The sequence below is a fragment of the Marmota marmota genome, unplaced genomic scaffold, assembly GCF_001458135.2.
Source record: "Marmota marmota marmota unplaced genomic scaffold, marMar, whole genome shotgun sequence".
In the NCBI taxonomy this organism is placed as follows: Eukaryota; Metazoa; Chordata; class Mammalia; order Rodentia; family Sciuridae; genus Marmota; species Marmota marmota.
In genome coordinates, this window is record NW_026000243.1 from 2,324,222 (window position 1) to 2,340,391 (window position 16,170).

Here is a 16,170-nt window from a genome sequence, read left to right on the forward strand (position 1 = left end):
TCCCTAGAGTGCTCTGAGTTTTCCTTAGAAGAAAGCTCCAAGTCTGGAGTGGCCAGTTCTAAGACCAGCTCTGAAAGTACCAAGTGGCCTCATGGATTGTGTAAAGCCAGTTTCTTCCCATATCAGACTGAGAATGGAAGAAAGTGACTTGATGGGAACCCTGGAAGTTAGAGGTGTGTTAGTAACAACAGGCTCTCCAGAGGTGAGGAAGGAGAGGGCACAGGTAGACCCTGATTGGCACCATTTGCCAATTTCCTTGGTGTAGAGATTCCCACCATGGCCACTTTCAAAATACCCATGTGATGTCAACCAGCTTACCAAATTCCCGAACATTTTAACAATTGGCTCTCACAGGCCAGGACAAGGTAACCCCAGCAGGCCACAGCCTGCCTTGGTTCACCCAGGTTCTCCTCCACTTCTACTCTTTAGGCTGTGCACCCCACAGTTTATCTCAAGTTACCCCCACCCCTCTGCAGAACCCTCAGACCCTCTGTGGACAATTGCAGATTTTATTCCTTTGAGCTTTGAAATGGAAGTCTCTGGCTAGAAAAATAAATCTATCTGGAGATAAACATTCACCCTCCAAACCAGGAAGAAATGCAGAGTTTGCTGAACTGGCCCCCAGGAGCTACATAAATTTGAGTTATCCTCCTCCTCAGACCAGCTCTGCTCTCTTCTTCCCACACTCCCCCCCAAGTAACAGCCTCTAGCTGGGGCCCCTTGGGATGCACAGAGTGACTGCTTTTGATTTACATTTGTGTTCTGTGCATTTCTCTTTAGCCCAGTAGGGCCATCGCACACCTTCTACAAGGTCCTCCCTAGGAAGGGGACAGTGAGAGGCAAGGAACATCTCCCTCCTCACTTTCTATTTTAGACTTTCATTCTAACAGAAACCCCTGTGGATTTCTTCAAGGACACCAGGAAATTCATTCAGTGGGTCCAGCAATGCCTACCAATGCCCTGACTTTTCACCCTCAAGCGAGCCACGCATTTGTAGCCGTGCCTTGCTTTATGACAGGAGTACATCACGGAAATCTCGTATTTAATAATAACAACCTCCCCTCCATCTGTGAAGCACTTCAGAGTTTCCAAAGCCCTTTTACATGCCGATAGATCCTCTGGCCACCCTGTGCTAGGGTTGGTGATTGTTAAAGCACCCTCATTGCCTCCATACCTCAAAGTTGGAGGGCACTTCACGGTTCCCTAACCTGGCCACTCTGCTAAAGTTCCCATCCCCTTCCTAGGGGGTACCTCCTGGAGGCAGCCCATTCCAGCCTCAAAGAGTCAGGGGCTTGGGTGGGTATTATTTAGATTGTCTCATTGTCCTAGGTTTAAGGTATTATTTGTAGCTTGGCCCTTTGGGGCATGCATAACAGAACTGATTTACTCCAATCCCCTCATTCAGATGTTCAAAGGGAGTGTTCATCTCCCCATTTCTCCCTACTCCCCAAATCTTGTGATACATCTCAAGTTCCTTTAAATCCTCTCCACATGACGTGGTACAGAAGCCCTTTACCATCCCAGTCAGCCCTCCACCATATGTGTTTTCATGTACTTCTTTAATCCCAGTAGGACAGGACCAAAACCCGCCTCATCCTATGAGTCATGCTTCTACATTATTCTTTGTTGTTGTTCTTTTTTGACAGACACTTTACACCATTATATTTTGTATGTATGCAACTAGATGTGAAGTAAAACACTTCTGCTAAGTATGTTTCCCTGTTCTACAGTTACATTATTGATTGCGGGGTGGGGGTGCTCAAATGTTTGAAGTGTTCAATGTTAACTTATTAGATGAAAATTAATCTTATTAGCTTTAGCCTATTGCCAAAATCTGTAAAAATCTTTTGGATCTGTTTCATGCCATCCATAAATTTGTTGAGCATTTCTTCAGACATCCTCTAAATCACTGATAAAAATGTTGAAGAGGACGAAGGAGAAATTAACTATGTGGCACTCTCCTAGGAACCTTCCCCCAAGCCCAGATCTTTCCTTTGTCATTCCTTGGTTTACTAATCCATACAGTCATCCACTGGGCCACATCTCTCCATGTTTTCCACAATAAGATCATGGGAAATACCTAACTGAGGTCAATTACATCAGATTCTCCTGATCTTCCAGCTTAATTATCATGCCAAATCCACAAATTGAGCTTCATGATAGCTGACATTTGTCTTTGTGACCCCCTAGTACATGCAGGGACTTGAGAAGTATCTGAAGAAATGGTCAGTTACATTAGCGAGTGAATGAATGAATGAATTTGGCCCAAGCCACTGTGAAGATTAACAGGATTTCATTTTTTCTGAAGCTACCCTCTTTCTCTATTTTGAAAGCACAAAATTGGCTTCTATCTTCTCTTATAGCACCTCCTTAATACCCATGAATCCTAAAAGGTCACCAATTTGCTTACTGATGAGAAAACAGAATCTTAGAAAAGTTAATGGATTTGCCCAAGGTCAAAGGCTAATAGAGGGAGACAGTAGGATTCAAGCAATCATCTGCTAGTTTCAAGGCTGCCTTGAGGCCCAGCCAAGCAAGCCTCTTATACACTGAATTTGGGAACATCTCCCAGCTTAACCAGCAATAACAGGTATATTTATTCCTAAAAAAGAATACAGTAAAGCACAGACATTTCTTTTATAGCCTTCACTTCATTCACCATCTGTCATTCATTCATTAATTGATTCAACAAATATTTATTGAATACCTACATGTGCCAGACTCTTCTGAGCCCTAGAAATAAAACTGTTGTTAGCCTTCCTCGAGCCTGATTTTTAGATGGGAATGAGGAGAACATAAAAAAGCAAATAAATAGTATATGATCATAATAAGGACTATACAGAAAAATAAAGCAATGGACAGAGAGCCTGGAATTTACTTCAAAGGGGCAGAGCCCGAGCAGGGAAATAAATTAAGAAGTGCAAATGTCTTAGGGATATACACATTAGCAATAATGTACTTGTGTTCAGAGATGCAATATTTTTTCTTCCAGAAAGCAGGGACCTAGATCCATGATGAACTGAACTTCCCAGCTATAAAATATCCGAATCCTTCAAGGCGTATTCATTCATTTATTCATTTACTCACTTTCTCAACAAATATATTTAATAAGTATCAATTGTTTTTAGTAAGCATTGTTGCTAAATGAAAGAGAAAACACAGTCTCAGAACAGGAGACAGACAAGTATGTTTAGGCCAATAACACAGTGTGCTAAGAGCTATCATGGTGCTAGGGACAGGTTGATGTAATAGAACATTCAAGGCATGTCACCAGCCACACTTTTTGCATCTATTTGACTGAAAGAAATATAATGTAAAAGCATTAAATTTCATAAAGATGGTTTTCAAAAACTTTAAAGCTACTGAACCATTTCTTTAAATGAACCTTACACAGGAAGTCTAATATATAATATTGAAAGGAGTTGTTCTGGTTGGTACAAAATTGGAGGCCTCGGGACACCTTCAAAAAGCTATAGCATAGGATGAAAACCACTTCTCTAAATATTTGTTATAGCCAACAGCAGGAATCTGTCCAAATCTACCAAACTTGGAGAACCACTCAGTCATAAATCAAAACTGTTAAAAGGATTACCTCTTGGCTTATGTTTAAAGGAATAAATAAACCTCTGCCCCAAGGAGAACTGATTCAGCTACTTTTTTTTTTTGCTCTTCAAAGTCATCAAATCATCCAAAGACTCTAAGCATAATTTAAATGTCCTTTGTATTGTTTTTTTTTTCTACTTCTGGACAAAGTTCACCCCATTCACATTAAGAACCTCTATTTCAAAGTGTGCTGGTGTAAGATGGCTTCAATTTTTTCTAGAACATTTCCACTCAAAAAAGGCCTTCTTTCAGAATGAAATTATGGCATTTGCTGGTAAATGAATGGAACTGGAGAATATTATGCTAAGTGAAATAAGCCTATCCCAAAGAACCAAAGACTGAATGTTTTCTCTGATGTGTGGATGCTAGTTCACAATAAGGGGGTGGGAGAAGAATAGAGGTATTTTAGAGTAGACAGAGAGGAATGAAGGGAGGGGATGGGGTGTGGGGTTGGGAATGATAGTAGAATGAATCAAACATTATTGTACTATGTGCATATATGATTACATGACCTGTGTAAACTCTATATCATGTACAACCAGACAAATGAGAAACTACTCCATTTATGTATGATGTATCAAAATGCATTCTACTGCTATGCACAACTAATTGGAACAAATAAAAAATATTTTTCAAAAAGGCCTTCTTTCCTTGCCACTATAGTTAGTATGTGTATAAATAGATGCTCATTTTGCACTTACAACTCTCTTGCCGACATTCTCTTCTCCAGGTACACCACAGGCCAAGTTTGACCTCACACTCCAGCTTAGGAACCTGCTGAACTAACCAACCACCTCTCCCCTTTCTTCTTTCTGCAGATGACGGCTACTGCCCAGCCACCCTCCAAGGCCCAGGCTGTCCATATCTCTGCACCCTCAGCTACGGCCAGCACACCTGTGCCCAGTGCCCCCATTGACCCTCAGGCCCAGCTGGAGGCTGACAAGCGAGCTGTGTACAGGTAGGAGACACTTCATCATGCTCAGAAGCCCCCAGCAAGTCTCAGCCCAGTTCAACTATGAGAGAAATAAATGCAGGCCAGGATGGTGCATTAGCAGCAATGTCCCACAGCTAATCTCCAACAAGTCAATCCAGAAATCTCCTAGTTGGCCATTATGGGTTGACTGGAAATGTCCAGTGAGGGATATGAAGACCTGGGGCAGTATCTCCCATGAGGACCCCTAATGAGATGAGACCTAATGAGCATCAGAAACTTTCAGCTTGGCAGAACTCTGTCCTTGCTCTGCTTCCAAATGTTAGCGTAACTCCAGCAAGTCCTGCAGAACAGGAGACATCTGATTGTACCATCCAGGACTTGGTAGTACACAAACTTTAGTGTGCATGCAAATCACAGTGGGAGATTGTTAAAACCCATAGTCCTGGAATGCATGCATGGGGAGGCTAAATCATAGACTCCATGCTCAGAGATGCTAAATCAGTAGGTCAAACTATAGAAAGAGGAACATGAACTTTAAAAAATAATTCCAGGTGAATCTGATGAAACTGGTCCTTGGACCATGCTTTGATTCATGAGAGTCTGTTTTAGTAGTAGGTGTTGTGTGTGACTGTGTAGGTCTGGACGCTCTCCTGCAAGATGAGCACATAGGCAGGCCTCTGCTTCATCCTGTTTTGCATCTGCCCCATGCAGCCAATGCTGGGTCCTGAATGTTTCAGAGGGGTGGATAAGGCTCAGGGAAGTGACTGTCTGCCTTGATGAACTCTAGTTCTTTTGCATGTGATTGGGAAATAAGATATGGTCATCTGAGAACAGGCCTGAATGAGGTTCCAGTAGGGTTTTAGTTAACATTTATTCATGGGAAGTTCACACTACTAAGAAAAAATGCCTAAGTCTGCACTCTGTTGAGGCTGGACACTGGTTCATATTCACCTGTGGGAGATCATATGCTCCCATGCATCAGCAAGTGCAGTTTACCCTGGCTGGGTATACATTGCAGCCAATACTAGTAACAGGTGAAATGATGAACACAAGACAAATGAATAAGGGAGTTGATTCCTTCCTTTACTCCTCTATCCGCCAATGCCTTTATGGTAATAGTGGTAATTAGTGCTGTTATTATCATTATCACTGGCATTATTTTTAGTTACTCAGATGAACTGAATGCCTCTAATGCCAACAATTGGGATTCCAGAGCACTGGCCTGATCTGTGAATGCTGGTACCACTGAAGGCTTTCTAGATTCCAAAGAAGGATAAAACACAGTGCCTGTTCCCCACTCTATGCAATGTGTGTACAAGCTTTACCTTGGACCCCAAAGAATTCCAGGATCTAGTCACAATATCTGTCAGGGATACTTTCAGGGAGGGCAAGCCAACTTCCCCCAGTGCGGGATGTGACCTCTTGTTCTCTCTAATACTCCTTCCTTCACACTTTTTTTTTTTTAATTTGCAGTTGTAGATGGACAGAATGCCTTTATTTTATTTGTTTATTTTAATGTGGTGCTGAGGATTGAACCCAGTGCCTCACGCATGCTAGACAAGTGCTCTGCCACTGAGCTCCAGCTCCAGCCCTCCTCTTTCATACTCTTTTATTGAACACTTATTATTAATATTTCAGATACTGTCTAGACGCTAGGGAAAGAGGGCCAGATAGGAAAGTAAATGCATGAACTCTTCCCTTTATCTCTCCAGGAACCAATAGATATGCAAATAAGAAACCTGCACTGTGTGGTCACAGCAACAGGGCAGACTTTGTACTTGAGTCTGGTCTTATAGGCTGAGTAAGGGACCCCACCAGGTGGTGATATGGGGAGGGAGTGGCAGAGGAGAACCAGGCAAAGGAGAACCTGGGGTGTTTCAAGCACAGCCAGTGGCCAGGGCAGCTGGGTTTGGAAGATGAGACTGCAGGGTCACCCATCAATTAACATGAGCAATGTGTGATGGGCTTGTGCTTTCGTGAGGAGCCTAAGAGAGAGGGAGTAAAGTGGTCTCTGAAAACTGCCCAGTGGCCTAAAGTTTTGGGTATATGTTCGTCATATTCTACTCGGATCATAACTCCAAGTATATATAGTCCATGGACTAGCAACATCATGACATGTAAGAATTAATTAGAAATATAGACCTCAGGGGCCCTTAGACCACAGGATTCATGATCTACACTTCCACAAGGTCCCAGGTGATTCATATGCATACTAAAAATTGATTTGGGGCATCTTCTAAGATCTGTAGGGGTGAGTAAGTAACTCTTTGATTACAAGTACAACAGAAAGTTTCTGGCAGTGTGGGTTGAGTTCTGCCTCCATGGAGTACTAGTCTGTAGTCTCTCTGAACTTTAGTTTTATGAGAGAACCAAAGCAGAAGATTTGGTAAGAATTCATGAGATGGTTCATGTAAACCCCTGACACCTTGAATTTCCTTGTCTCCGCCAGAAGAATCCATGGGTTCTAAGTCCTTCCCAAGATCTCAGGCTCATACTCCTTCCAGGCCAGGCTACAGGAGAGGTGGGTCACTGTCCCATGGGAGCTGTCTACCATGATGTCACTTGAAAAATGGCCCAGGCCTTCCTTCAACTAACATTTCTTCCAGCTCATCTTCACTCCAGAGTTTTCCCTTTTCCCTCCAGGCTTACCGCTCTGCTCTTTGTAGTTTGCCCAAAGTCTATCTGCAGTCATCTGATCCTGTAGAGGGGCTCCTAGACAAGCATGGCTGCTTGCTCCATACTGGCTGGTTGGAGCTGATATCTACTCCATAGCCTATCTCCCCAGCCCTCCAGTCCTGTATTGCCTTCTGGTCCCGTGCCCCAGGATTTTCTCCCACAACCACACCTCTCCCATTAGTACCAGCAGCCCTCTAGGCAGCCATTGTGGGATGACCCGGGTTCTGTAGGGTTCAGTAATTTTAATTAGATTGCCTGCCTAGGGCAGCCTGGTTGCTCCAAAGCACACCAGGGAGTCCCATTTCATGTCAATAAATGTAACAAGACCCTTTCATTCAGATTAGTGCCCAGGACTGACTTTTGGAAGCCCCTGCCATACCCCTTCCAGAACCACAAAGAAAAGTCAGGGAAGCCTTGCTCTGGCCCTGCTGGGTGGTAGAGGGGCAGAGTGACAAAGGGGAGGGAGGCTGCCAGTGCCCCAGAGGTTTTATTTGTGTATGAAGATGTGCTAATGAAATGTATTGGTTCCCTTCTGATGTAGAAGCTGGGGGTGGGGGAAAGCAGAGCCTGTCTTTAATTGGATCATACCAGAGCATCATCTGGGCTAATCAGCAAAGCAACCAGGAGCTCCCGCTCAGATTAATGATTGCAGTCTAATCCGAGCAGATCCCATGATTGGATGCACATCCCGGGTAATTGTGTTTGTGGCCCAGGAGCTAGGATGAGAGGAGGTCTGAGGAGGCCTGGTGGTGTGTGTGTGTGTGTGGGGGGGTAAGGTTTGGACCCAACTCAGATCTCTCGTTTTCCACCTTCCTCCCCTCAACCTCAACCACCCTGACATTTTCTCCCAAAGAAGTTCAAACACCCCCATTTGCCCATGCTGCTGGACCATGGCCAGGTGTCAGGTGCTGTCTGAGACCTGGGGATTACGTCGCTGGCTGTGCAAAGACAGGGCCAAGAGGGTGAGGTTAATCCAGCTTTCGCTCTCCCTCCTCCCCTCCATTCTCCTTCATTCCCCTTTGAAGTGAGTGGGTTCCCATGGAAACCGTGATGTCCTGGGGAGCAGAAGAGTGGCAGGGAGCTAGGATGGCCAGGTGCAAGTGGGGGGAGGAGGGAGGTTTTGCAGAACCTGCTCTGCTAAGGTATTGGCTTTCTCCCCTACAGCGAAAACCTCTCTGAGAACTGGGAAGTGGCCCACCCAGCAGCGCTGAAGAAGTTACCTATTATTGATAAGGAAATGCTGGGCTGGAAGGGCAAGCAGTGCGAAAATAGCGAGGGCATTGTACTTTGCTGCTCTATTAAAAATGCTAGAGAAATAAGCTGCAGGATCAGGTAGAGAGGGTGAGATGGCTTCTGTATCCCGTGTTAACATTTAACATTATTTCTGTTCCCCATACTACATTGTGAACTCCACGAGGACAGGGCTCCATATCTGTCACTCACTGCTTTGTCTCCAGCACCTTACACAATATCTTAGGTGCAGTGGGTGCTGAATGGCCTGTTGGATGGATCTGTAAAATAGGTTAGGCAGTACCCCATAAATATACGGAGATGCTGGTAAATGGCCCTAGGGGGTGAAGTAGGGAGAGAGCCCTGAACTGTATGTAGTGTTTGCCAATTTCTGTGGTGTAAATGTTCCTACTACAGTCCATTCCAAACTGCCAATGTGTGCTACTGAGCAGAGTTGCATGCTCTCAGTTCTAGGAAGAGATGCATGCATTCAGTTCTTGCTAAACTCAAAGTACAAACTTCTGACAGGAAGCCAAGGTGCAGGTGCACAGTCTTTATTTATAAACAGGTGAGCCCAATCTATATGCTGATTCTTTGGAATAATGTTACTGCTGCCTTTGTCAAAGATCCTACATTCCTGGTCCTCACCATCCTGTCTGGTCTAACTGGGGTTCTTAATTTGAAATGTTCCCTCTTAATGAATTAATACTTAGAACAGTGTTTGGCACACAGAGTGTTTTTATAAGTGTCTGCAGTTAAGATTTTGAGCCTAAACCCGAAGGCAGTAAATTTTCTCCTTTGGAGATTCTACTCAGCACTGTCTCTTTCCCACCTTCAGTGTCGTCTGGTCTTTTGCAAGTTGCTTCTAACCCTTTCTTATCATTGAATAAACTCTTTCCCGGAAACTCCAGAAATCCTGCTGCAAACCCTTCCTCTACCTCCTCTTTTGACTCCATACCATGTGTCTAGGTTTTCAGATCAGTCTCACTTCACTGTTGTGCTTCTACCCAGTTGTGCCCTACCCCCGATAGCTCATGTCCAAGACGAGCTCTAGCTCAACAATGCCATATGTATTTCTAAAGGCCTGATTATATTACACTCGTTCCTACTGCATCCAGACTGAGTTTCTCTTAAATCCACACCTCTCTGGAGAAAAGACAGAACAGGGCAGTGGGCAGTGTTCAGATCGCTCCTGTGAGATCATCTTAAAGGTCACTGGGGCCCCGACTTGATCCTGATAGTCCTTTAGTTGGAGGTGCAAATACAGCCAAGCAGCAGTGCTGTGCGGTGGGAAATAGAATATAGTGTTCTAGAAATAGACATAGTGATAACTAGTTTTGTCACCTTGAGCACGTTAATCTCTTGGAGACTCTGTTTTCTCAACTGTCAAAAAGAAAACAATATCCCTAATAAAATTACATAATATAGGCTAACACCTGGCACACAGAGCAGTGTGTGTTAGGTGCACTGGGTGTTTTAAGCAGAGGGGCCAGCATGTGTCCCTTTGCCCTGCTCAAGTTATAACAGTCTGTTGCATTCAAGGATGTGGGATTCGGAATTAGGAGCACAGCCTTTGGACCTAAGTTGCCTCGTTCCCACTCTGGGAACTCTGGGTCTACCATGGGATGCTAAACTTTTCTATGCCTCAGTTTTCTTGTCTGTAATGTAGAACTAAAATAATACTGACTCTTCATCAGGATCGTTGTGAATATTAAATGAGATAACATAGGCAAAGTGCTTGGGGAAAAACCTGGCAAATGGTGAGCTCTCGATAGGTGTCTGATGCTGTGGGATGTTTGGGAACACTGAAGCAAATGGGTTAGTGGGGCTAGGAGAAGACAGAGGCACTAACAATGACAGAAAAGTGAAATTTGATTAAACATTTATTGAGCTTATTGCATGTAAAGTGTTATGGTAAGTTTTGGAACAGATGACAAATGAAGAAGAAATGGTCCAGGGAGTGGGGGAAGGTAGACATAGAAAGTAATATAAACTCAGCACATAGTAAGGGCTCAAAAAAGTATTTGTGGAATTGGCAACAAGGCCTCTGCCCTCAGTGCAGTGTGGGAGAGTTTCACGGCTTTTCCCAGGGGAGATAAACCCCAAGAGAATGATAGTCAAGCTGCCTTTCCTGGAGCTGGACTGCGAAATGCTTGGGAAGAAACCCCCTAAGTTCAGGGTGCAGTCCTGTTGTGACCGTCCTCTTTGGTAGCTGCATAGTCAGGACCCTGGGAACTGGCACTTTCTAATGAAGTTTCCTTGAGGGAACTAGTCCACCCTGTGACCAAAGAGTGTCCTGGCTCTAGTGAAGTGACCCTGGGGCTTAACCCTCTGCCTTCAGTGGCAGTGTGCTTGGTCATTTCTGGAATGTGCTGTGAGGTGGCCCCAGAATGGTGTGAGAGAAATGTAGCCATTCCAAGCAAAGTCTGGACTAGATGCCCCAGGCCAGGGCCCCTGTGGAGTACGAGGTGCTGTGAGCAGATCTTCCAGGCTGTGTTCTTGGCTGGACTTTATGGGCTGGGAGGTCTAGCAGACACTAGCTGCTTACAGCTTTTGAATCAGTTAGATTCACTGGCATCAAAGGTAACATCTCAGTTGTTGGCTATAGTCAAGGGGATGAGCCTCTGGAAAGTAAAACCATACTTAGGTTTCCTTTGAGACCAAGTAAAGCCCATTCTCTGCCCTTCCTGCCAGATCTGAAGCCCCTGTCCCAAACCTAGCCTTCTCTGTACAAGCCTTTGGCAGGCCCAGAGGCTGTAGTTGCCTGGCTCAGGGAGCAGATATTCTCAGAGGTGGTGGATCCAGCTGCTTCCACAGCTTACAGACCTGGCCTAAGTAAAGCTGAGTAATTCGGGGACCCCACAAAGATGAAACTCACCGATAAGAGATGCAGGAGTCAGGAAGCCCAATGGCATTATTCTCCGGAGGTTGTGTTAGGATTACATGAGATAACTCATGCTAACAGCTGATAGTGCCTGGCACATAGAAGGCTCTCAATGAATAGCAGCTACTTCTATGAAGCAGTTTCTGTTATAAGTGCTACACTGGATCTATCCATTTAAAAGAGGGAAAACAGTCAGCAATGTAAATGGAGTGGGGGTAAAGAAGGAGGAGAACAGTGAGCTGGGGCTTTGAGGGCTAGTATGGCCAATGATTTCTTACCAGGGTTGGGTTAAGCCAACATGCCCCTCTTTTAACCATGAAGTCACTCTCTGCCTTTCCCACACGCTGGCCCATTTCATGGTCAACTGGAAAGAACACAGACTAAGATTTCAATCTGAGTTATGAAACTACCATTGGGTGTATCATTAAACTTCTGTAGATAAGCTTTCCTACCCCCACAGAGTGCATCAAATGAGAAAATGAAAGATCTATAAAACCGTTGAAGCCCTCTCCAAACACATAGATGCATTATTACAAGAGATTTTTTTGGAAACTCATGGGGTAAGGCAGAGATTTTCTTGACTTGGTAATGATCTTGAAATTCAAAGGGCAAACATGGCAGCTCAGATCTCCAACCTTAGCACTATATGACTCAAAGACAGTGGAGAAAAAGTGGAGGGGTAAAGTGATTCCAATAATGATTGGCACAGGAGAGAGGGGAAGAGTGCAAGATTTGGAGCTTGAATACCCAAATTTAAAATTCACTTGATCCCCTTTTAGCTCAATGAAATCATTTAACCATAAAACATGTCAGTTTTCTAATCAATAAAATGGGTATGGTAAGGATTTGGGGTGTTCAAATGCAATAAGGGCTTTTTGTAATTTGCCAAGTGCCACCAAACGTGCATGACTATGTATTTAGTCCTTACAAGTGACCAAGGTGAAATGAAGAGTTCCCCTCCTCATAGCAACCCCTCCTCTGAAAGATGTTCTCTCTGTGAACTGGCTGAATTCCTGGTGACTTAACTAGAAGCTCAGATCAGCTCTCATTAACTGCCTAATTTCAGGAAAAGCCAGCTCTTTCCATGTCTGTTAACACTCCTTATGATGGAGAGGATGGACCAGGTCTTGTGTTAGGTTTTGTTGTAATTTTGCTTTTGTGGACCACCACTCTTAACATTCAGTTTGTTGAGATTTCACATTGATTTTTTAAAATGTGCCAGAGAGGGGTGTGTGTGTGTGTGTGTGTGTGTGTGTGTGAGAGAGAGAGAGAGAGAGAGAGAGAGAGAGAGAGAGTGTATAAGAGAGAGAGTGGGTGCACGTGCATGTGCGTGCATGTGAAGGAAGAGTACAGAGCAGACTGTGACCTGCCTGGGCCCAACACTTGCCAGGAATGGCCCTATCCACCCACCTGGGGGAGGAGAACTGGGTTGGAGCCCAGGAACCCTAACAGATGCAGTTCCAATTTAGCCACAAGAAGTCCTCTCCAAGGCAACTCAGGCGAACATACCGCCCACTGGGCAGGACTAAAAATACACCCGCATGGTTTCAACGTCACACCTGAAGTAAAAATACATCCAACAGGGGCTGCTGGCTTGTTCTCCCACCCCCACTCTCTTCTCTCCATCTGGTGTCTTCGAGGGGAGGAGAAGCAGAGGGCCAGGCAAGCACCTCCCTTTCCCTCCCTCTAAGACCTGACTGTCCCCTTCCCACACAGATACCCCAGCAGAGCCTCAAACAAGGCAGGTCCTTTTGTAGCAACTGTGGCTAGAAGCTGCCAGATGGCAAAATCTGATCCAGGTCCCCCAGTATGGATACATTCTAAGCCTGAAATAACTTTAGGTTAGTGTCTCAGAACCGTCATTTCCAGAGTCATTGCTTACTGCATTCATTCATTCGTTCCCATTCATTGATCTGCCAAATCCTTATTGATCCTCTGCTGTGTGCCACACACTGTGCCTAACCCTTGGGAATTCAGAGAGAGACAAGATGAGGTCACAGACTGCAGTTGCTCACCAGGTAGTGAGGGAGATGGATCTGTGCACAAACAACTGGTGGTTCATAGAATGTAGACTGTGGTGTCACAGGGAAATAAAAATAAATTCTTCCTGGGCGTGCATTTTGGTTAGAAGAAAATGAGGTTTTGAGTTCTGAAAAATGGTAGGATGTCTCTCTTCCTCATCTTCCTGAGCCTCTATTTGAATTGGCACATGGGCTCATTTTCTAGCCAAATGAGTCAATGGACTCAGGAAGATAAATTTATTGGAGTGGATGGTGTCATTGTAGCTCTGAATAAGGAAGATACCCACACACCATTCCAGGGGGATGAAACTACCATTGATTGATAGTTTATTGAGTGCCAGACACATTCCATGTTTCTTCATTTAATCCCTACAAGAGTCTGCACGGAAGGTGTTATCCTTATTGTGTAAAAACAGGAAATGGAGACTCAGAGACATTCAATAACTTGCCCAAAGTCACACAGTATTCAAAGTCTATGCTTCTTTCAGATTCCCCTGCTTCCTACCCTAAATTGTGAGTGAGGGTAAGCATTTCCTGTGGTGGCTGAGAGGAAGCAGTGCTTTCTCTTGCTGGAGATACCCATCTGGGAACCTTTGTAAAAGAAATGTGAGTTTTTTTGTTTTTTTTGTTTTTTTTGCTACTGGGAATTGAACCCAGTGCACTCTACCACAGAACTACTTTCCCAGTTCTTTTTCTTTTTTATCTTAAATTGTCCAGCCTGCCCTTAAACTTGCAATCCTCCTGCTTCAGCCTCCTGAGTTGCTCTGACTACAGGTGTGCAACATCATACTTGGGAAGAAATGGCATAAGACGGGACTAGTTGAGATGCAGAAGCAGGTAGTTCAGATGGAAGGAACAAATGGAGCTCTGATGTGGGACAGGAAAGCACAGAGCATGGGTGAACACGGGTGCATGTGGCCTGAGCTAGTGAAGGGACAGTATGCCAGCCATCCCTGCAACCATCCGTCTCTGCTGAGTCTGGCAGAAGTACTGAAAAGAAGCTGAGGCCACTTCCTGAGTAGCTTGGAGTGTCCACCTCTGGAAGATTGACTCCGTGATCCCATTGGGTCGCTGCTGAACATCTCCACGCAGGAGGAATCTTGATCTCCTACCATACACTTCACTCTCTGGATCATCATCCTTGTCCCAATCAGGAAGGGCTGGGACACAGAGGGGATAGGTGTGACACTGAGGCCCTCTCTGCCCACCTGTCAGCAGAATGAGACTGGGCTGTGAGGGGAGGTGCAGGAGGAGCTGGGGAGCTCCAAGGGCAGTCACAGGGAGAAAAGGTGGACAGCCCAGGCAGGTGGCCACACACTTGACTGGACCCATAATTGAGGTCTGTAGTACTAACCAAGGTCACAAGGGAAGGGACAGCTGAGAAGCTAAGAAGGGACGGAGTGGCATTACTGTGAATCACAAGGTTTATCACCCAGAAAGAGCAGTCAACACTAGTGTCCCCCCTGCCTGGGACCATCCTTTAGCCCCCTCCCCAGTCTGTGGTGGTCTGTTTCTGACATCTAATTTCTCTTCTTTTCTTTTGCATCTTTGCCTCTTGGAAGCTGTATTTTTTTTTTTTCATTCTTTCTCACTTTTTTTTTTCCTGTCTCTGCTTTCTGTTTCAACTCCTCCCCTAAGCAGGAAGGAATATTTTAAATTAAAAACAAAGCAAAAAGAACATAACCAGGCTACTCAAGGAGGAAGGAAGAGGAACAGAAAAATCCAACTGTCTTTTCTTAAGTCCTTTTGAGGAAAAGGACTTGTGCTGCTGCCACATAGGAGGACTTACAGTTAGATATGAGTGCAAAAAGGGAAAGGTGTGGTCTCCATCCCAGAAGGTCTTTGATAAATGATGGGAATCTCATCAGCCCAATTTATGTTAAGAATATCTGTTGGCTGGACGCAGTGACACTCACCTGTAATCCCAGTGACTTGGGAGGCTAAGGCAGGAGGATCCCAAGTTCCAGACCAGCCTCAGCAATTTAGCAATATTCTGTCTCAAAATAAAAAGGACTAGGAATGTAGCTCAGTGGTACAGTGTGGTACAGCATGCCTGGATTAAGTTCCCAGTACCAAAAGAAAAGAAAAATTGGTCTATCTGGAGGTAGGAGGAATGGAATGAGCTTATTGAATTTCACCTGCAGAGGATGTTTCCAGAAAGCTCTGCAGAAGTGGGGGTCAGCACAGCCTTGCCCAGAAGAAACTCTCTCTCTCTTGACCCAGTAGATATTTTGATCTCAGGGGTCCAGCCTCTGTGGTGGTAACCCTTTCAAAGGGTTTTGGCCAATACCCTGTCCCATCTGATCTACTTTCCTGGGGAGCAGCCCCAGACATCCTAACCCCAAACTGGGCATTCCACACCAACAAATCGGGTGATGTAGAAAACACGAAAGCAGAAATGTCAGAAGTAATTAAACCAAACGATGGCTTAAACCCCTGTAGAAATCAACACATCCGGTTTAATCACCTTCTTAAGCTAGCACAAGGCTGCAATTCTATGGAGAGGGCTTCTTTATTTCTTTGGATCGTTAACAGGAACTGCATATCTTGAGCTTGATTTTAGTTTGGATGCTCCTGGGGAGAGGTGATGAGGGTGGGGGTGGGGCAGGGGGCTTGGAAAAGAAAAAAGAAATAATAAAATGTTATTTGAGATCATCTCTTCTTCTTGTCTCCCCAAGCCCGAGCCTCGTCACTCCCTCCCTCCTGTCTCTGTCCGTGCTCCCAGCACCAGGGCGGAGGCACAGTGCTGAATGTGCTAAATTAGGCCATTAGAGAAATTCATTTCTCTTTATTAGTCTGTGTCAAATCCTTTTTATTAGTGG

General features: G+C 44.8%; 1 protein-coding gene across 18 annotated transcripts in view; it reads left to right on the forward strand.

Annotated features, from left to right (window-relative positions):
- The window catches only part of Pknox2 (PBX/knotted 1 homeobox 2), a 265,198-nt gene that overhangs the window by 194,267 nt on the left and 54,761 nt on the right, over nucleotides 1–16,170 (forward strand). For all 18 annotated transcript variants that reach the window (XM_048796085.1, XM_048796083.1, XM_048796084.1 and 15 more), the window contains one exon: nucleotides 4,422–4,561. In XM_048796085.1, coding sequence (XP_048652042.1) covers nucleotides 4,422–4,561 — 140 coding nt within the window. The remainder of the gene's footprint in view (nucleotides 1–4,421; nucleotides 4,562–16,170) is intronic.